The sequence below is a fragment of the Gracilinanus agilis genome, chromosome 1 (genome assembly GCF_016433145.1).
Source record: "Gracilinanus agilis isolate LMUSP501 chromosome 1, AgileGrace, whole genome shotgun sequence".
Taxonomy (NCBI): domain Eukaryota; kingdom Metazoa; phylum Chordata; class Mammalia; order Didelphimorphia; family Didelphidae; genus Gracilinanus; species Gracilinanus agilis.
Genome location: NC_058130.1, coordinates 557,251,902 through 557,272,592, shown reverse-complemented (window position 1 = coordinate 557,272,592; position 20,691 = coordinate 557,251,902). Strand labels below are relative to the sequence as shown.

At 34.9% G+C, this 20,691-nt stretch overlaps 1 protein-coding gene across 2 annotated transcripts in view; it reads left to right on the top strand.

Annotated features, from left to right (window-relative positions):
* Positions 1 to 20,691, top strand: part of PIEZO2 (piezo type mechanosensitive ion channel component 2) — a 564,998-nt gene that overhangs the window by 476,691 nt on the left and 67,616 nt on the right. For both annotated transcript variants that reach the window (XM_044666889.1, XM_044666881.1), the window contains 6 exons: positions 3,954 to 4,197; positions 8,507 to 8,603; positions 11,151 to 11,310; positions 13,769 to 13,858; positions 15,939 to 16,060; positions 17,178 to 17,249. In XM_044666889.1, the coding sequence (XP_044522824.1) occupies positions 3,954 to 4,197; positions 8,507 to 8,603; positions 11,151 to 11,310; positions 13,769 to 13,858; positions 15,939 to 16,060; positions 17,178 to 17,249 (785 nt within the window). The remainder of the gene's footprint in view (positions 1 to 3,953; positions 4,198 to 8,506; positions 8,604 to 11,150; positions 11,311 to 13,768; positions 13,859 to 15,938; positions 16,061 to 17,177; positions 17,250 to 20,691) is intronic.

Below are 20,691 nucleotides of genomic sequence, written 5' to 3'. Positions count from 1 at the left end.
TAATGCAAATTATATTTCAAAATGTATCAAGGGTCCATTTTTGGGGGGAATCCAAATATTTACCAGCACACTGCTAATTAAGAAGTATTTTGCATACATTAGCTAACTAGATCTGCACAAAAGTCCTGTGAGGGAGGCAGTGTGAATGTTATTCATTAAAGAAGAAAAAATTGAGGAAATGAGAGAGAACTTGACCAGGTTCAGATATCATATGGTAGAGATAGATTTCAGTTAGATAAAATGACTCTGTTTACTTATTAGATGAACCTGTTCATTATAATTCTGCCTCTGCTTTGTCTCCTATGTAATCTTCATTTAGTTTCTCAATTTCTTTTAGCATCAGTTTTCCATCTGTAATAAAAGCACAATTATTCTATGTTAGAAGACAATGGAATTAGGTTGACCTTCATTTGTATTACTAGCTTTGCTAGTGGAAATATATCTGACCACACTTCCCCATGATACTCTTCGATAAGACTGTTTTCTCCCTTGAGAAGAGAGGCCATTATCTGGGTAGAATTCTTTTTAGAATTCTTTTTATATAGAAGAACCAAAGCATTCTTGGTATAATAGGCTGAGAACTTGAACCTATGAGTGTATTTGTAATCGTAGCAATCCTAAAGAAAACTCTAAATTAATCTGCAAGTTGAAGTCTTTCCTAGGGCAAGTACATTTCTCTTTGTGGACCTGTTTCCTTCTAAATAGAATAGTAAAAGTAATACTTGCTTCTATGTAGCTTACTGGGTAGTTATGAAGACAATATGTTAATTTTAAAGCACTATATAAATATGTAATTGGCATAGGAATATACGCTAATGGCAAATGCTGAGTTAAGATGGCAGATCTATGGTCAAGAACATTCAGGCACTTCCTCAAAGCACTCTACTTTAAGAGAAGCTGACAGAGAAGCAGCAGAGGTAAAATGCCACAGTTTACTTACAGATTTAAATCTAGACTTGATATTCCTCCTTCAAGGAAAGTAAAAGATTGGTGGCAAGTAGGAGGCTCAGGTATTAAGAGCCAGGCCTAGAGACGGGAGGTCCTAGGTTCAAATCTAGCCTCAGACACTTCCTAGCTATGTGACCCTGGGCAAGTCACTTAGCCCCCATTGCCTAGCCCTTATTACTCTTCTGCCTTGGAACCAATATACAGTATTAATTCTAAGAGAGAGAGTAAGGGTTTTGAAAAAGGAAAAAAGCAAAGTAAAAGGTTATAGTCCCACAAATAAAGGATTATTTGTAATCATTTCTCAAATGTTTAGCCTGCAGAGAATATATTACACATAAGCTGACTAATGCTCATGCCCAATAAAAATGTGTCTTTGTACAAATAATTACTAACCATAAGTGTGTACTATAAAATGAAGGGTACATAAATATTTGTCTTTATACATTTCTATATTCTCACTTTTCAATAAATAGTACCTGACAGTTAAATTAAAAATAGAAAATCTTGCATATACTTAGAGCCACAATCCATAGCCCCTTCAAAATAAAATATTTCTCAAGTCAACAAGCATTTATTGAGTATTTACTATGGGTTAAATACTATGCTAAGCATTAGAAATACAAAAAGGACCCAAAAAAAAAGTCCGCACTGTCATGCTCAAATTCTAATGGGGAAAACATGCAAACAATGATTGTATGTAGAAAGATATGTAGCATATCAATGGGAGATAACCTGAGAAGGAAGACCCTGGGAGTGAGGGGCAAACTAGAGGAAAGAACTAGTAAGAAGTTGGAGTCTCTTGGAGGAGACAGAATTTGAGCTGAGTCTCAAAGGAGGTCAGGGAAGGGAAAGGAAGCAAGGAAGTAAAGATGCAGAAAACATTCAAGGAATGGGGTACAACCACTGAGAAGGCTGGACTTTGGAAATAGCATTATGTGATATGTGAAGAGTAGCAAGGATGAAAGTGTCCTTAGATCAAAGATTGTAGAATCCATGAAGAACTGTAAAGTTTTAGAAATCAGGAAAAATAGGAAGAGATCACATTTTGAAAGTTATAAAAGCCAAATTAGGAGAATGATTTCATTGATATATGGAATTCCTAGGCAAGAAAACCCTGACTCCCTAGTGACTGATGCTTCCAGCTACACCACTATTTACAGAGTTGAGCTTGCTTTCCTGTCCTGATGCTCAATTGTTCTAGTTTGGTTTATCAACTACCCTTGGATTGGCCATGTGATCTTTTAAAAGTACCAAACAATTGCAATATCTTGAAAAAAATTTCTGCTCAGAGCAGTAGCAGGTCCACATAGCTGTTGGGGGGGGGGGGAATGGAGGGACTATTTGCCCTCCCCCATGGTAAGTTAGCATCTTCTTTGCAATTTATGGTCTTGAAGAATTGTTTCTGTCACTGAATCATTAAATGTTTTGCCTAGGGTCATAAATCCAGTAGGAGTTAGAAGTGGACATGAATCCAAGTTTTCCTGTCTTCAAGCTATTTTTCTGTTTTGGCATGCTTTCATTGTTCAATTGCTTCCCTTGTGGCTGACTCTTTGTGACCCTACTTAGGGTTCTCTTGCAAAGATACTAGAATAATTTGCAGTTCCTTTTCCAGCTCATTTTACAGATGAGGAAACTGAGGCAAACAAGGTTAAGTGATTTGACCAGAGTCATATAGCTAGTGTCTGAGGCCAAATATGAACTCACAAAAATGAGTTTTTCTAACTCCACTACCTCTGAGTAAAATATCAAAGTAGGTTTTTCTCTGACCCTACCAATTTTCCAGTACCAGTCTACAAATTCTATGACCTCTCTTGACATCTTCATTCTTCCTCCTCAGCTTGACAGGGCATAAATGCTTTCTTCTTCCAAAGCCCCTCATTTTCACAATCTCCTATCTTCGCTTATGCTGACTGACTGTATTTTCAATGCATATTTGGTATGGGAATGATAAGAGTTTAGTGTTACTTTTCCCAGTAGTCACTTTATAAAAGCCTAGTCTGATGGAGAAAATAAAAAAGATATCTGTTTATGCTCCCAAAAGTCAGAGTGGTACCAGGATAGTTTAGACAAATTCCATATGGAGCCAGAGATCTAGCTTCAATTGGTCTGAAGAAACTTAATGAAGTGAGGGTTAAACATGCCTCTTAATTTCCCCCTATTTCCATTTTTAAGGAGTTCTTTAGAACCCCTGTGACTCTCCAGAAAATCAGCAGGAGGGAAATGAAGCATGGAAATAGTAGGGCAGACCCACAATTTGCCATGGAAAAAGGTTTTTCACTTTTTCAAAGGGAACTAGACCAACCCGTTTTAGCCATACAAAAAAGGAGCCTTTTAAAGAATATTTCAAGCACACGAAGGTGAATAGACATACCACTATGATTTTTCTGTGTCTTTGACAAAACTATAGCAACCACTAATTTCTACATTTAGCCCCTGAAAGAACTTGTGCAGACAATAGAAATATATTATAATCTTAAATTTTTAGATTATTCATCAAGGAAAACTTAAATCCTTTTAGAAACCTATAAGCAGGTAGCAGCTAGGTGGCTTCATGGATTGAAAGCCAGGCCTAGAGATGGGAGGTCCTGGGTTCAAATCTGGCCTTAGATACTTCCTAGATGTGTGATCCTGAGCAAGTCACATAACCTCTATAGGATAGCCTTGCCTCTCTTCTGTTTTGGAACCAATACACAGTATTGACTCTAAGTTGGAAGGTAAGAGTTTAAAAAAAAAAAAGAAATCTACAAGCAAAGTAAAAGTAAAAGCAGTAACAGAAAACATCAATGTAAACTTCCAGTTTATTATTTCAGATGAAGCATCTGAGTAGCTGAAGTTGTTCAGATGAACATTTGCTAATACATCCTAAGAGAGGACAAGAAGGGACTTTTAGTGTTTTGTGAAATTTGATGAGGAATTTATTCACAACAAAAGGCTGAAAATAATTTTACTGCTTTGCAGCAGAACTTTGCTGACTCTTCTTTCATTGTCCTGTTGCTGTATTTCAGGTCTTACTTGGACATGTACAAAGTGATAATCTTTAGCTATCTCTTCTGGTTTGTTCTTACAATCATCTTCATTACTGGAACCACCCGGATCAGCATATTCTGCATGGGTTATTTGGTGGCCTGTTTCTATTTCCTGCTGTTTGGGGGAGATTTACTGCTGAAACCCATCAAAAGCATCCTTCGCTATTGGGACTGGCTGATTGCATACAACGTTTTTGTGATTACAATGAAAAATATACTGTCAGTAAGTGGCACTGTTGTAGTTCAGCTCATAACATATTTATGTTTAAACATAAGAGTAAACAATCCATTTGGTGGTTATTAAAAGCCCCTCGCTGCATCATATTGTTCTCAAAAAAACCAAGATATCATGGCACTTTGTTCAAATGCTGCCAAATCAGTGTTCCAGTGACCATTTCTCTTACTTGTTTTTCTGTATTAAATAAGAAGATCCTTAGTTTATTCTTTAAGTAAGCCCAAGATTGTGAAATGCTTGGAAATTCATTTATAGAAATCAGTTGTGAGGTATTTCTTTTTAAAAATCATTCACAATCGGTACAACTAAATCTAATGCTATAAGCATCCGTTTTGTAGGAAAGTTCTATTTTGCCCATATATATTAATATTGCCTTGTCTTCATGGAAGAGTATTCCTGATTTTTTGCTGGTGTAATTGGGGAGAGGGGGATTATAAACTCTGCTCTTCCTAAGAAAACTATGAGAGTATTAATTTTTTTTCCTTATTATGTGGTGGAAGCAAGATGAAGCAAGCTTTTAAAAAGCATGTAAGGGTATTCACATATCATCTTTAATATGGAGTGAGAGAGACATAGGAACACTGAAAATTGTTTGTTTCAAACGTAGAATAGCAAACCAGAAGGAAGAATAAAGCACGTTCACCCCTTAGAATAGCTTAATGGTTTTCTTGATTGATAAATGTGCTTCCATGTTCAGATAGGAAAAGAACTAGTCAAATTTGAAAATAAATGTATCTCTTGAAGTCCTGGGAAAGTCAACTTCTCTCTGATAGAGGCTTTTTTTTAGGATATATAGGTATGTACAAGCTTAAGGTCTAAAGGGGTCAATACTTTTCCAAATAAATGACCTTAATGCAAAAATCACTTACTATAAGGGAGCAGCTTACTCACATACCAGAATATGGCTGATTATATATTAGAGGGACAATGATACAGCGATTGCTGGCTTCGCTTCCGGCTTCCTCTTCTCAGAACTACTTAAGAATAAGCTTACTAGGCAATCTAACTGTAAAACTTTTTTTTTTGGCATGTATCTTCTTATGTTAATTATGAGATCAAAGTCTGCATAGCTATGGTTACTTTCCTGCATAATTTATTCTATGTATAGAACACAAAACATTAATTCTATTATTTTATCAATAATAAAAATAATTACGAAATACATATCAAGCATTTTTTACCATCCAAGTTTTGGGGTAGTTATGTGGATGAGAGAAAAAGGCAGTAACTAGCAGGAAAAGTAAAAGACTGTAGAAAGCCATTACATTTTAAAGGAACTTAGTGATGCGATGGTTATGAGGCATTGGATATAGGAGGTAAGAAAACAGACACTCTTACCTAAGTTTCACAGCTGCTTCTAGGAAATCTTGAAAGTAATCACTATAAAGGAAAAGGTACTGAATTTTATTAGTCCTACTAATAGAATATAGTTTAATTTTTTCCCCATTCAAACTATTGATGGCTCTATAAATGGTGGCATAAGGCCACACAAGACTAAAGACCATTCCCATTTTTGTCTAATTATGGATTACCACAACCACAACTCGACAAAAATTTGTCAATTGGTGAAAAAACTATTGGTAATGAACCTATTTGTAATTAGCTTGGCATGTCCTTAAACATCAGTATAGATTGTATTTGAGCCCACACATAATTTAAGTCTCTCAAGTTTGATAGAAATTTCTGAAACTCATACTTCACTAGAATATTTTTTATGAATCAACCCTTCATTACTTATACACTATGTTGAAACAACCTACTCTTTTGGAGAAGACAAAATGACTCTCAAGATCCCTTTGTTTGATTTATTTATCCTTCTCTCACCTCTACTAATCAAGGTTCCTACTATACAAATGACGTCTGAGTTGAGTAAAATTGTTCCTTTAAACTAGGAGATTCTTGTTGGGCTAGCACTATTTTGACTACAGTATATAATATCAACATCTAGTACGTAGATTTCTAGGGAATGCAATTTATTTATATATGAGGGGAAATTTCCAAACAGAGATTTCCAAAATGGATTGGATTGCTTTCTGGGGTAGTGAATTCTTCATTATAAATAATTCTTTTAAATAGAGATAAGGTGAGATCTTGTTGGGGGATGTGTAATGGATTTATTAAGCAGGTATACATTCAACTAAATAATCACTAAAATCCATTCCATTTCTAAGTTTCTATGAATTCATTCGCCAGTTGTTAGTAGTCGTGGTCTATAGTTAGCATTTTAATATGATAAACTTTTTTTATAATTTTAACTTGTTTTTAAAACATTGAAAATTTAATTTCACAGAGGCACAACATCACCAGAAATGTCTCCAAAATACCCATTCTCGTTGGATTCAATTAAGCAAATACCTTCTATGTATCTTTTGCAAAGATGGAATGAGATTTTTTTCCTGTTTTCAGATAGCCTGATATCACAAATTTCAAGGGGACCTTAGAGATCATTTAGTCTAATCAGAACCTGGACAAAAATTCCCTCAATAATATATCTTCCAAGACATTGAGTCAGGGTGAACTAACCTACTCTATTGTCTTTAATTCTACCCTTTGAAGACAACAAAACAAGTGCAAGTTTTCCATGTTGAAAAGCCTATAAATACTTAAAGTTGTCATACTTTCACTAGATCTTCTCTGGGATAAGCATCTCAAGTTCTTTCAACTGATCCTCATATGATGTAACTTAATGTGATTAACCCTTCTGGTCACCTTCCCCCAAAAGCTCTTTCCAAGTTATCAATGACTATTCTAAAATTTGGCATCTAGGACTTAAAACAATACTCAAGGTATGATTAAGACTGAGTATAATGGAACCATTGTGCCCCTAGTCATGGATCATAGGAACTCAGAAGCCTCCCAGTTCATCCCTCATCATTTTGTAGATGACTCAGAGATAGGGTCAGGTAGATTTGAGGCCAAATCTGGATTCAGACCTGTACTACCTGTGCAATCTTGGATAAGTCACTTCACCTTTCTTTGTCTCAGTTTTCCCATCTGGAAAATGAAGATAATCATGACACCCACCTTTCAGAGCTATGAGGATCAATTGAGATAATAGTTGTAAAGCACTTCTTAACATTGTTCCTGGCATTTATAAGTGCTATATAAATGTTAGCTATTATTATTATAACATTATTATCTATTCATTGATCTGAGGCATAGGAAAAAAAAACCAAACCCTGAAAAACAGCATAAAACCTAGCAGAAATTATCCAAGACAATCAACTGACAATTGCTTTCCAAGTTGACACTGAACCATGAATTACTCATCTTAAGACTTAACCATTTAACCACTTCTGAAATCATTTAACAATACAGTAATCCATATTTTGAACCTTTCTTTGAAAATAACCTGAGAGATTCTATAAAATGCTTTTCTGAAAAAAGATAAATTGTTGCTGTATCATTCTCCTAATCTACCAGTCTAATATTCTAATTTTTAAGTAGATTACTATAATCTAGAATGATTTTTTGGTGAAATCACCAGACTAGTTAAGAGATCTTAGATATATAAATATAATACAAAATAATGATAAATCATAGAGGTTAGTTACAAAATTTGAAGAGGGAGAGATTACTTCCTGTTGAAGGGAATCACAAAAGCATTCAGGGAATAGATGACACCTGAATTATAATTTGAAGGGAGTTACTTTGACAGGATAGTCATTAGGATGACCAAAGTAATTGGATCAGGAAAAGATGAGAAAAGAACAGGAAATAATAAGTTGCTAAATAAATATGGAATAATAATGTGAAAAAAATATTTGAAAGGTAGCTTTACTCTTGACTGTAGAGAGTCATAAAGAAGTTCATTTATAATTAACTTCTTTTTTTACACATTAATGAGTTTATTTTTCCCTGTGGTAATCAATGTGTCTTCTCTTTTTCTGAACCATAGCCTAACCAAATCAGTATGCTAGGTTTGTAGAAGTATATTCTGTTGAGGAAAATGCTTGTCTTGTCTGCCATTTCAAATTCCAACTTATTCCATCAGCAAGCCTACATACCTTCATTTCTACAAAGGCAGAATAGATGTTTGAGAATGACAGTTCCTCTTTGGCCTTCATTTTAATCCACGGAGTTGAATCTCTTCAGAAAACAGCTATCTCTCACTCAACATCCAATATCCTACTGCAGAGACACTGGAGTGGGAGTATATGCCTCAAATTTCGTAACCTAGAGTAGGAATCACAACCAGTTGTGATTGAAGTCGTTAATATTCTGGGGATTCTGACCAATGAACACTTTTTACTGGTGTAATAAGTCTGTATATTTACTTTTCTCATTCGTTTTACAGATTGGAGCATGCGGTTACATTGAGTCCTTGGTTAGAAACAGTTGCTGGTTGATCCAAGCCTTCAGCCTGGCTTGTACAGTCAAAGGCTATAAAATGCGTGAGTATTAAATTATTTTCTGTATGTGGGTTATTGTTACAGTAGGCGAGGTGTAGGAATAATGTTCTATTGATTTATTTGAGAATAGTACTGGCCTAACTTGAAAAATAATTCAAGGTTTTTAATTTTTTCTTGAGATGAGGCACCCAGACTGGAAGTGTAGTGACTACTGAGGAACCCAAACCTAATATTTATCAGGAGAGAAATTTTTCCAACCTGGGTTAGTTCACCCCTCCCTAGGGAGAGAGGTAGTCCTCTACTGCCAAGAGTCTTACCATATTGGTGTCAATCTTAGCACAGAAGGCATCTAAATTAAACAGGAAGAATATTTATCTGATAGTAGCTGACTGATAGTAGACTTTTCCATTAAGAAATGGTATCACATGATAGCATATATATGAGTTATATCATGTCACCAACCATCTCATGTAAGGGAGAGGAGAAGGAAAGAAGGGAATATGGATCACAAAATGTCCAAATATGATTATTAAAAACTGTATCTAGATGTAATTGAGGAAAATAGAATAAAAAAGAAATGGTCAATTTTAAGAGTAGAATATTACTTATTCTGTCAATCTCAATTGCTATATTAGTTTCTTCTCACTTTTTTAAGGTAGTATGAAATGGGCATATTTATTGGAAGTGATTCTTATGTAAATAGCAAAATGTATAATTTTTTAAAGAATTTAAAATTTAAAAAACAAATGGAGAAAGTATTGATTGATTTCCTAAATGAAAGGGTGTTGTACTATTGAATAGACTAAATGGAGACTATGAAACTGTAGTACACTAGAAATCTACAGTCTTTCATCAAATGAGGCAATAATGTATGTACTTTACAAATCTTAAAAGTTCTATTTAAATTCAAGTTTCTGTTATTTCTGTTGCTACTACTCTGGTTCTCCTAGCAATTTAATCAAACTTCTGGGAATTTATGGTTCATACTTTACAAACCAAGGTGTGAGTTGAGAAAAAGCAACTATAACCGAGTCCATTTTACAACTACTCTAAGGAGAAGATGTGGGTAGTGGATAATTTGGAACCTTTTGTAACTTTCTTTCCTCCCTCTCCCATCACCAATCATACATACCTATACGACAAGCTTGGTGATCTGAAGGATGCCCCACTAAAACCTCACTGAGATAGTTACAAACAATCACATGAATAAAAATCACAAACCTATCTAGAGCAGAAATTCTACTCCTATTACTATTTTTCTAACTCCATCCCTACTCAAGATTGATTTCTACTTCCTTGGTCCTTCCTTATGAGGCTTTAAATTAAGGAAACACAACTGCCTTTTTCTCCTCTTCCAAGCATTGTTCGAAGCTTCATTTACTAAAGCTGTAGCTCAGAATTTTGTAAAATCTGTGATTAGTAAAGCAATACTCTTTTTTATATTTTTAGGAGTTTTAGTTAAAATTTTGGTCTAAATTTTTGACAAATCTAAACACCCATATATTCCACCCACCAAGTTTTTTTTTTCCTTGAGACTTAAGTTCTTATTCTTTTGGGCATCAATCTAATTTCCACAGCATCTTTGCAGATGGAAAAGAAAGATTCTCGTAAAATCATGATGTGCTCTAGAAAAAAAGATGTCAATCAGAAAGCTAGTAGGCTTCATTTGGCCCCCCAAAAATTGAATGACTCTGAAATGTAATTGAGAAATACTTAATAAAATTAAAAAATGCAATAAAACACAAATAAAATTAATATGTGGTTTTCTAAGTTATCATATGATGCTCTGGAATTTTTATGTTTGGTTGCCTCATTATTTTTGTTCCTCATGCCACAGATCTAGTCAGTCACCAAATCTTACTTCTATCTCCACAATATCTTTTGGATTGGTTCCCTTCTTTCTACTCAAAGCCATTATTCTAGTTCTGGCTTTTACCATCTCACACCTTACTTACTATTACAGACTACTAATTGACCCTTATCCCTTCAGGATCATCCATCTTCCACATAGCTGCCAAAGGGAAATTTTTTAAGTTCAGGTCTTAACATACCACTTCCCTACTCAATAAACTTCAGTGTTTCCCTTTTAACTCTAGGATCAAATATTAGGTATTTTATTTTACATAAGTTTTGTAATATGTATACATAATTATTAATATAGTACACATGCACATAATTTACAACTAAGTAAATATATACATACCATGGGTAAGTGTATTTTTTTTTGCTGATAGGTTTGCACAATAAAAAAAATTTGGATAGTCCTGTTCCAGCATCATTTGATAACCATTTAGTGACTAAAAAGGGGAAAGAATATTTCATTTCTGTAGATTAAAAAAACACCTGATGAATTATTGAGGGATAAGGCATTTATAAGTTATAATTAAAATATAATTGACCTATTGGTATTAGTTTAAAACTAAAGAAGATTAACATTTGAACCATAGTTCCTACCTTACTAGAGAAGTTTTCCTTACTTGTTTTTCTGTGATTTCCCAGGTGTAACTGAATCTATTACATAAATATTACCCAAAACCCCCTTTAGGTTGGTTTATCCTGACACAGACTTTCTTTACTTTTCTGTCCTAGCTCTTGATCATAAGGATTGTAAATTGCCCAGTGGTGAGGCTGGGATTATCTGGGACAGTATATGTTTTGCATTCCTTTTGCTACAAAGAAGAGTTTTCATGAGTTATTATTTCCTCCATGTGGTTGCTGACATAAAAGCTTCCCAAATCCTGGCATCAAGGTAAATGTCTATATAAAAGCTAATCCTGGCAGAGCCATATCATCTTCTTAGAGATGATAACTGAATCCCTTGGAATTAATGAGGCCATCATTTAACAAGCATTCATTAAGCATATGTCAGGGACCAAGCGAAAAAGAGGAAAAAGACAAAGGTTTAGCAGACACCCCACAGTTGGTATGTGGGAAAAGGATAGCAATCCAGAAAAGAATAGTGAAAAAGAGCAGTCATCTATCTGAATCCTTAAAGCTAAGGGAGAAGAGGTTATCCCAGAGGAAAGAGTGTCTGACTGTATTAGAAGCTGCAGAGACATCAAGAAGACTGAGGATGAGGAAAAGACCAATTCATTGAATAGTTGAGATAATTTGGGGAAACTTAGAAAGGGCAGTCTCACTCAGGTGATTGTTTCAGGAGTCAGATTTCAAGGGAATAAAAAGAGAATTAGGCAAAATTGTGGCAATGAATATAGAAAGCCTTTTCTAGGAATTTTGCTGTGGAAAGGAGACCAGATATTGGATGATAGCTTGAGAAAATGCCAAGGTCATGTGACTATATTTTGGTGATGGAGGAGACATACATATGGTAAGTGATTGGTGAAGGAGTGGGTGGATAAAAAGATGTTGAATATTAAAGAATGGGATAGAATGATGGAAGGCACAGAATCCCAGGTAATATTGGAAGGGGATGTGACTAAGAGCCACTTACAAGTAGGCTTACCTTTCCACTAGAAATTGGAGCAAAGGATATGGAAATAAATAGAAAGGACCATGACATATGAATTGTAAAAGAGAGAACTTGTTATTAACACTAAGTATATTATTTATTTTTACATAATACTATTTAATTCATTATACTTCCTACTTGTGCTCTTACTGGTTTTCTTTTTTTCCTACCTTACTATTTTTGTCTTTTTTTCCTTTCTCTACTTTTTTTTTTTCTTTTTGCTACTACTATTTGTATTCCTTGTTCTGCTGGAAGCCATCAAGGCTATGATGTTTAGCAATGCTACTCACAAGCTCTGACAATCCAGCAGGGCAGGTTGTCAGGAGGATGGAAATTCCCAATCAGTTTCCCCTATGTGTTTCTTTTTACAGTGACATTCACTTATTTCTATACTCTAGGGCAGAGGTTGGCAATGCATGGCTCTCGAGCCATATCTGGCTCCACCTCCCAACTGACCAGTCCCGGCAGAGCCCCAGGATGTGCCCCAGGGGGCCCTTCAGCCCCCCCCCCCATATTCCAGAGCCTTCCACTTCCATCCTCCTCCTTCCGCAGGCGTTTATGGCTCTCACAGCCAAAAAGGTTGCCGACCGTTGCTCTAGGGGGTTTTACAGGGGTTTATTTTGGGATAGTGAGTAGTCTGTGACTTGATTGTTCTTGCCTTGAACCTCTATTGTTTTTCTGTGTCTCCTTGGAGCCAAATAAGGATATTGATTGCAATATTTTCAATGCAAGTGAATGTCACTATAAAAAAGAATCACATAGGGGAAACTGAGTGTGGAATTTCCATCCTCCTGACAACCTGCAGTGCTGGATTGTCAGAGCTTGTGAGTAGCCTTGCTAAACATCACAGCCTCTATGTCTTCCGGCATTGTTCCTCAGATCCTTTCCATTACTCTTTTCAACAATTTTTCTCTCAACATGAAGGGGTTGGGATCCGGAAGACAGAAAGAGAAATACTAAAGAGACCCAATTGGAATGCATGGTTCCGGGGTCATTTCTGTGAATACCTTACATTATAGAAACAGTATGCACTAAGTGAATACCTCACTGTTTATTTTACCGGGAAGAGATACTTCCAGTTTTATCTTACCTACCAATCCTTCCTTCAGGCCTTTGTTTTAAGCATAAGATCACTGTTTTAGTGTTGTAAAAGAACCTTAGAGGTCAAGTTCAACTCTCTCATTGGGCATGAAGACAGGAAAAAATGAGATCAAATTTGACCTCAGACACTAGCTGTGGTTACCTTGGGTGAGTCATTTAACCTCTAGATGCCCCAGTCTTTCCAGCTGCAAAGCAGAGATAATAATCATACCTACTTCACAAAGTTGTTATGAGGATCAAATAAGATAATATTTGTAAAGTGCTGGACACAGTACCTAGAATATAGTAGGAACTAAATAAATATTGTTTGCACTTGTAAGCAGACTATGAACAATAAGTCATAGGTTGTTCCCCATTTAGTCATGAAATCAAAAAAAATGTTTATAACATGCTTACTATTTGCTAAGCCCTGGGGATAAAAAGCAATCTACATATAAATACATACTGTCTTCTACCAAGCCAGAAGAACAATTTTAGTAAATTGTTAGAAAACAAATAGAATTTGCCAAGAGACTAAGGCTTCATTTTTATACTCATTTCCCCTCTATCTTTAATGTTTTCTAATTCTTGATTTTTCTTTTTGTGGCTTCCAATCAGGTTCTAATTTATTTTTTTTTGTTTCTGAATTCTCATGCAGAGGTGCTGAACTTTTCCAGGCTACAATTGTAAAGGCTGTCAAAGCAAGAATGGAGGAAGAGAAAAAATCAATGGACCAGCTTAAAAGACAGTATGGATGCTTTGTTTCTCTTTCCTTTTCTTTCATTTCCCTTATTTTCTAGTTCTGAAGATGTGGGACCAAATGGGGTAAACAAAAGGGAGGTCAGAGTAACTAGAGCTCAAACTCTGAGTATCCCAGTCAAATGGACTTTGACACTTTCCATGAAACTTTACAGGGAATTAGAAGTTCCATGATTGTTGTCAAGGCATTGCTAATCCTATACTGCTCCTAATCTGGTGGTGAAGAGAACTCAAAAGGTAGAATGATCTAAAAATATTAGAGCTGGAAAAGGTCATATGGTACTCTTTACTTTAAAGCCAAGAATTCAGATACTTAGAAAGGCTAGGTGACTCATGTAAGGTCACTACTTAGGATAAGATAAGAGATGGGGTTGTGAATTTTTTATTCTGAAGAACCCCCTTTAGGTCTTTTATGGGGAGACTTTTTAGAAGTATAATTATTAAGAAATGATATGATTTGATATTAAAGATTCTTCACAGCTTTTCCATTCAGACGTTCAAGGATCACCAGGAAAATGCTCGAAGATCAACTGCACTGGTTCTTAAATAAGACCTTTTTAAAAGAAGGGTTTTATCTACTCTGACTTTATCTCCTAGGCAAAAACATTTTCCCCCAACCCCTCTTTTTTAAACATAACATAAGAGATCATTCCAATAAAGATTAACTATTTTGAGGATTGATAGCTTAGGTCCAACAAAATGATAAAGCACTATAATATAAAGGGGAAATCATTAGAGTTATTGCTATTTGCTGCTGCTAATATCATTTTACCTCTATAATAGCTGATTTTCATATGTTACAAATTTGGACCAAACTATTTCAAAGGATGTCACTTATTTTACAAGTGAACAATGTTGACATCACTCCTCTTAGTTAGAAAAAACTGTATCACGCCTTTTCATTCATAACTGAGATTCTCCATACCAGTTTCTCAATCTGTTTTTAAAATCTGGAGACTAAATAACAATTGAGGTTTTTAATTCCACTCTGCCCCTACATTGATGAACATGTGCTGATGTGCACTGGTAGAGTTCTCATGGAAAGTTCTCTCCACCAATTAAATCACAAGTCAAGGGTCTTCAAAACTGATATGATGTAGGGGGCAACTGGGTGGCTCAGTGGGTTGTGAGCCAGGCCCAGAAATGGGAGGTCTTGAGTTCAAATATGGCCTCAGAAAGTTCCTTAGTTGTATGACCCTAGGTAAGTCACTTAACCCCCATTGCCTAGTCCTTACCATTCTTCTGCCTTGGAACCAATACACACTATTGGTTCCAAGATGGAAGGTAAGGGGCTAAAAAACTGATATGATGTGCTCAGACTAGGAAATAAAAATGATCTCAAATGTAAAGTGTTTTGAAAAGTTAAAGTATTATATAAATATCACTTATTATTTGATTCTTATCTAATTTATTTTAATGGACTTCATATCAGATAGATTTCAGATAAAAATGATCCTTTATTGTTTTCTCCATTTCATAGATCAAGAGACACTTTCAATGATTTGCCCTTGGTCATACTAGTTAGTGTCAATTCTTACTGACTCTAATTCTATCATTATATCTATCCACTATGCCACACCACAATAATTTGGACATAACTGGGGATGAAGTGTTTAGTTTGAGACATTATAAGTATTGTTTTATTCTTATTTATTAGCACCATCATCATTTAGAACTCCTACAAGTAGGCAATTAATTTCAAAGGTTCCTTACAGCAAATAGGTGCATAAAGTGCCAGGTCTGAAGTCTGGAGTACTCATTTTCCTGAGTTCAAATTCAGCCTCACTACGTGACCCTGAGCAAAATCACTTAACCCTATTTGCCTCAGTTTCTTCAACTATAAAATGAGCTGGAGAAGAAAGTGGCAAACTACTCTAGTATCTTTGCCAAGAAAGCCCCAAAATGGGCTCACAAAGAGTAGGACATAACAGAAACAACTGAACAAATGGCATCCTTCTGACTTGACTCGATGACTTTTACTGTATTCAGAAACATCACTATCTAAATCAAAGACAACAATCTTATGGAAATCTAAAGATTATATCATGACTAATATTTCCTTTTATTAGAATGGACCGCATCAAAGCTCGGCAACAAAAATACAAAAAGGGGAAAGAGAGAATGCTGAGTTTGACCCAAGAGTCAGGTGAAGGACAAAGTCTTCAAAGAGTCTCTGAAGAGGATGACGAAAGTATGTCAAACAATTTTCTTGACATTCAGCTACTTTGAAGTTGAATCACATACGTTATTAGAAATTAGTTGAGTTATAAAGAAAAGGTTTCTCTTAGCCCTAACACTGACAATATGTTTATTTCAGTACAAGTTTTACCCTTTTATATAAATTAGAAAAGTCAGGATGTTTCATAGGTGTTCTATAAAGTTCATTCTATAAAGCTTTAACAAAGTAGTAACTTTAAACTATTCATTAGACCCTCTAGATCAGACCAAAGTCTATCTGTTTCTTGACTCAAGATTCAGTATGCTTTGAGGAAGACATACATCATTTTAGCTTAATTAGAACGTTAGCAGGAAAAGGAATTAAATGATAGAGAACTGGTTGGTTTTGAAGAGAAGTAACAATGTAGTCTTTTTCTAGAGTTTCCTCTGGTTGCTACAAACTCTCTAAAATAAATGAAAAATGTACATGCTTTGCATATTGTCACCTAATACCAGAATCAATACTGTGAACTTCTGGTGTTTCCAGTGTTAACCTTGAAAAAAAATCTGTTATTGTAGCTAACTCGATTACAATTTGAAAAGTACTTTTGTAGAACTTTTCTTTTGGCATGCTTTTCAGGGGAGGGATTGAAGTGAAAAAATTTTAGTATTTGTTATCTAGATTATAGTTTCTGTTAATCACCAATAAGTTAGTATTTCTAACCATACATTACCAATATCTATTATAACTAAGTTGTCTAGCTTTTAGAACAGAGGATATTTTAACAAATTGGCATGCCTTTATCTCTTTAAATCTTATTTGTTTTAGTTCTATTGAAGATTCATTGGTATATAGCATACAGTGAAATTATGATCCCTTCATTTTATTCGTATTTACATATACTAGCTTGCAAAGGAATAGTTGAAAATATAGAGCATTTTAAAATAAATATTAGCTATTTCCTTGTGGGATTCAGCTGTATTCCCTGAAACCTGAACACTTTTCAGACTGTGCAATTTCCTTTTCCTGACCTTTTAATATGCTTTTAAAAGTTTAGCTAGATTTGACAATAATGAGTTGTTAAATCATGGTGTTCAAAGCTTGTTTTCTCATTTTGTAAGAATTAATGTCTGGACATATTTTATTTTAGGAGAAGCAGACAAACAGAAAGCCAAGGGCAAAAAAAAGCAGTGGTGGCGGCCTTGGGTTGATCATGCTTCCAGTAGGTTTTCTCGATCCTCTTACAATTTCACCGATTTTAACCCTTATATCCTTGACCAGAATTCGGGCATTCCCATGACCTGTTTGTTCCATGCATGGTTTAATCATTGTGACTTGATAGGAGGTCTGGGTGTAGAAACTTACAATTGAAAAGGTCCCTGTGCAGTTGTGTACAAGAATCTAGATAGGTATGGGTACACCATGGTCATGTACAGTACCTACTAGAGAGAGCTAAAGATAAACTAAGCAATCCTTAAACACAATTTGTGGATTATTAAGAGAAGGAAAAATGGCTATTATCCAATTCTGAGATCCATTGTATGACAAAGCTCATTTCATTATATATCTGTTACAGCTGAATTTGGAAATGGTCTTATGTCAAAAATGATCTCTGACATCAAGCAGATATTTGCAAATATTTTTATGACTCTTTTTATAAGACACTAATATGTTATAACAATGAGTATCTTCCTCCCTAATAAGTCCCAGAGCTTTGATTTTGTTTGTATTTGAGGTTTTATAGCAAATATCTAAGTGTGAAAGTAAAAGAGGAATGCAATGTGTTTTACTTCTTCCCATTTTCTTCTCCTCATTCTCAAAAAGTCCAAATTCCATTCTGGGCATTTATTATGTCCTCTTCATAGTTTATTGCTCAGTGATGATACCCTGGAACCAGGGATCAGACTGAAAAGCAGAATTCGAGTCACACAGAATGTAAAAAACTTCACCATCATAAATATGACATTAAAAGGAAATTCATCTATTGAATACATTGTTTGTTTTCAACTGATGCTATTTACCATTTGAATGCATCACAACAATGGAATAACACAACCATTCCTATCTAGGATTTATTCAATCCATCAGCATGATGAATTTCTCCAAATAACTATGTGACTTGGCTGTGCTGCCAGGACTGAAAATGACTGGCACAAAAAGCTGAAATGATCTGATTTATCAGGGCCCATCTCTAAAGCTGCATCACTACGCAGAAAGGACAGAAAGGACCTGAGTACTCAGCTTGTATAAGATTGACAAACCCTGCCAAATTGGACTTACGTTGAATTGAATTGAATAAGAACGCCAAAATCTGGAGTCCATCTGTCTCTCATTTGGCATATACAATTATTCTTAGCCTCTTTTAGCTATGACATAATTTCCTAGAACCAACCAGGTACATTTTCAACAAATTAATTCGTATTTCAGAACATTGTGTTGGCTAAGTTTACAAAGCTTTAATTTCAACATTCTTTAAGAAAATCTAATGCTTTTTGACAAATTCATTCAATCCTCTGGTCAAAGTAAAGTCGCAATCCCCATGCAGTCCCCATCTATTGTACATTCTGTGTGATCATGTTATTTCTTCACTGACACATATTTATGTCAATCCCTTAAGGTACACTGTATGTCCATTTCTATCAAGTCACAAGTAAACTGTGCCTATCTTTCTGTTTCTAAAGGGCATATTGCTACTTTAGAGAGACTTATCCTTTTTCAAAAAGATTTCTCTTGTCAATCATACTATATTTTCTCCTGAGGTAAAGTTTCATGCCATTTTTATTTTAAAACGGTGTTTTGGAAGGAATTGGATAAGGTCTTTATTAATCATCATACTAGTTGTTAGTACAATAAAGAATTTCCAGTACAAAGGTTATTATTGACTTTGGGTTTTCTGATTCATTTCACCCTCATTATATCATGTTCTTGGACACTAGTCTTAAACCAAATGTGCATCGTTATAATACCTTATGGTGCAATAATGCAGAAAATTGTGTGATTCATAGTTTGGAACCAGATGCAAATCGTAATTTTAAAAGCCCTCTGCCAAGTATTTTTCCTCTTAGTGTCTGCCAAAATACATCAGTAGCATCTTTCTGAGAAAAAGACAAAGGACTAGCGTGTATAGGTGGTGGGACTGTCCTATTTGGAAGGTGCATTTTTGAGATCCACTGTCATGATATATTTGGTTATTGGATTTGCCAGCACAATTTTATAGGTATTTAGCATGAGTGCTTCTGATATAGCAATGTAGAACTGTGGAATTTAGTAATACCAATCAGGAAAATACTATTATCATATTAATAACATAATAAAATGACTAGAAGTTATTGAAGCTCTTAATCCAGGCCTTTGGGTTACTCAGATATTCCCAGTTCCATATCTATGTATACACATAAGGTTGCATTATTGTTGTTCAATCATACCTTTCTTTAGTATTTCATATCTCCATATTATTTATGTCCTTCATAAGGCATTTCCCAGTTAACTCTGGCTGGCATTGTTAAATTCTTGAATTCTTCAGTAGAATTTCTAAGTGCCAGGTTTGTGGAGATGTGAATAGTAGAGCTGTAATGGGAGTCATGAAAGGGACTGATTCAGGTAATCTTATCACCTCTGTAGCCATGACAGAAGCACCCTACATACATTAGAGGGAGGATCTATCTGAAATATGAAGCTAGAAATCTCATATATTAATAGAAATTGAGACATAAAAAGGACCTTAGAGATCATCTAATCAAAACTCCATCATTTTATATAACATGATATATATATATGTATATATATATGTAAAGGCATATAAATATATAAATATATTAATAGCATGTTTGTTCTTAAAAATAAATATCACCTAAGAAGTAAATGATTTTTATATTTCAATTGGTTTCTAGTCTAGTGGCAATTTTAGAAGACTATAAGATTCTGTTTTTGATTTGGGGGGTGGCGTGAGAGAAGTTTGTGATGATGCTACATAAAATTCACAAAAATCAATAAAATTTATCAAAATCATCTCTGATAAAATGTTCCCCTGGTGAGCACAATGCAAACAACTTTCTTCTAAAAATATACCAAAATTCCATGTTCATTTATCCAACAGATTTCAAAAGACATTTTAGGAGGTATGATTGAATAAAAATTTAAGCTGTTATTGATTTTACAGCCTATAATGAGGGTAAAATGTTGACTTGCATATTACTCTGAATTTTTCCCAACTTAACATATGACATATACCCTATGTAACTCTTCTTGTGAATCTCTAAGTTTACATGAAGGCATAATTTTAACGGTCTTCCCCACTGTCAAATGTAATGCTGTGACTTTGGTTTATTCTCGCTTATTATTGTCTTCTGTTTGGTTTTGTTTATTTCCCTCTTCTGGCCTGGGCCTATTGCCCTGGGCCTGTTACCTTACTCAAAACTAAAAATAAATGCTTCTGTTCAAGGATATAAGGCCCAGTTCATTCACTCTGCATCTTCATGAATGGAGGCTTCAGATTCTATCTGAAACCATGGGCAAAATTACTTTTACTTATGACCTTGTTTAGTGATTTTTAAACAATTCATTTTAAACAAGCCAAGGTTTTCCATTACCTCATCGTTGTAAGTCTAAAAAAATGAATAAACAAATGATATCACATTGTGTAACATGAAAGACACCCCAGCACT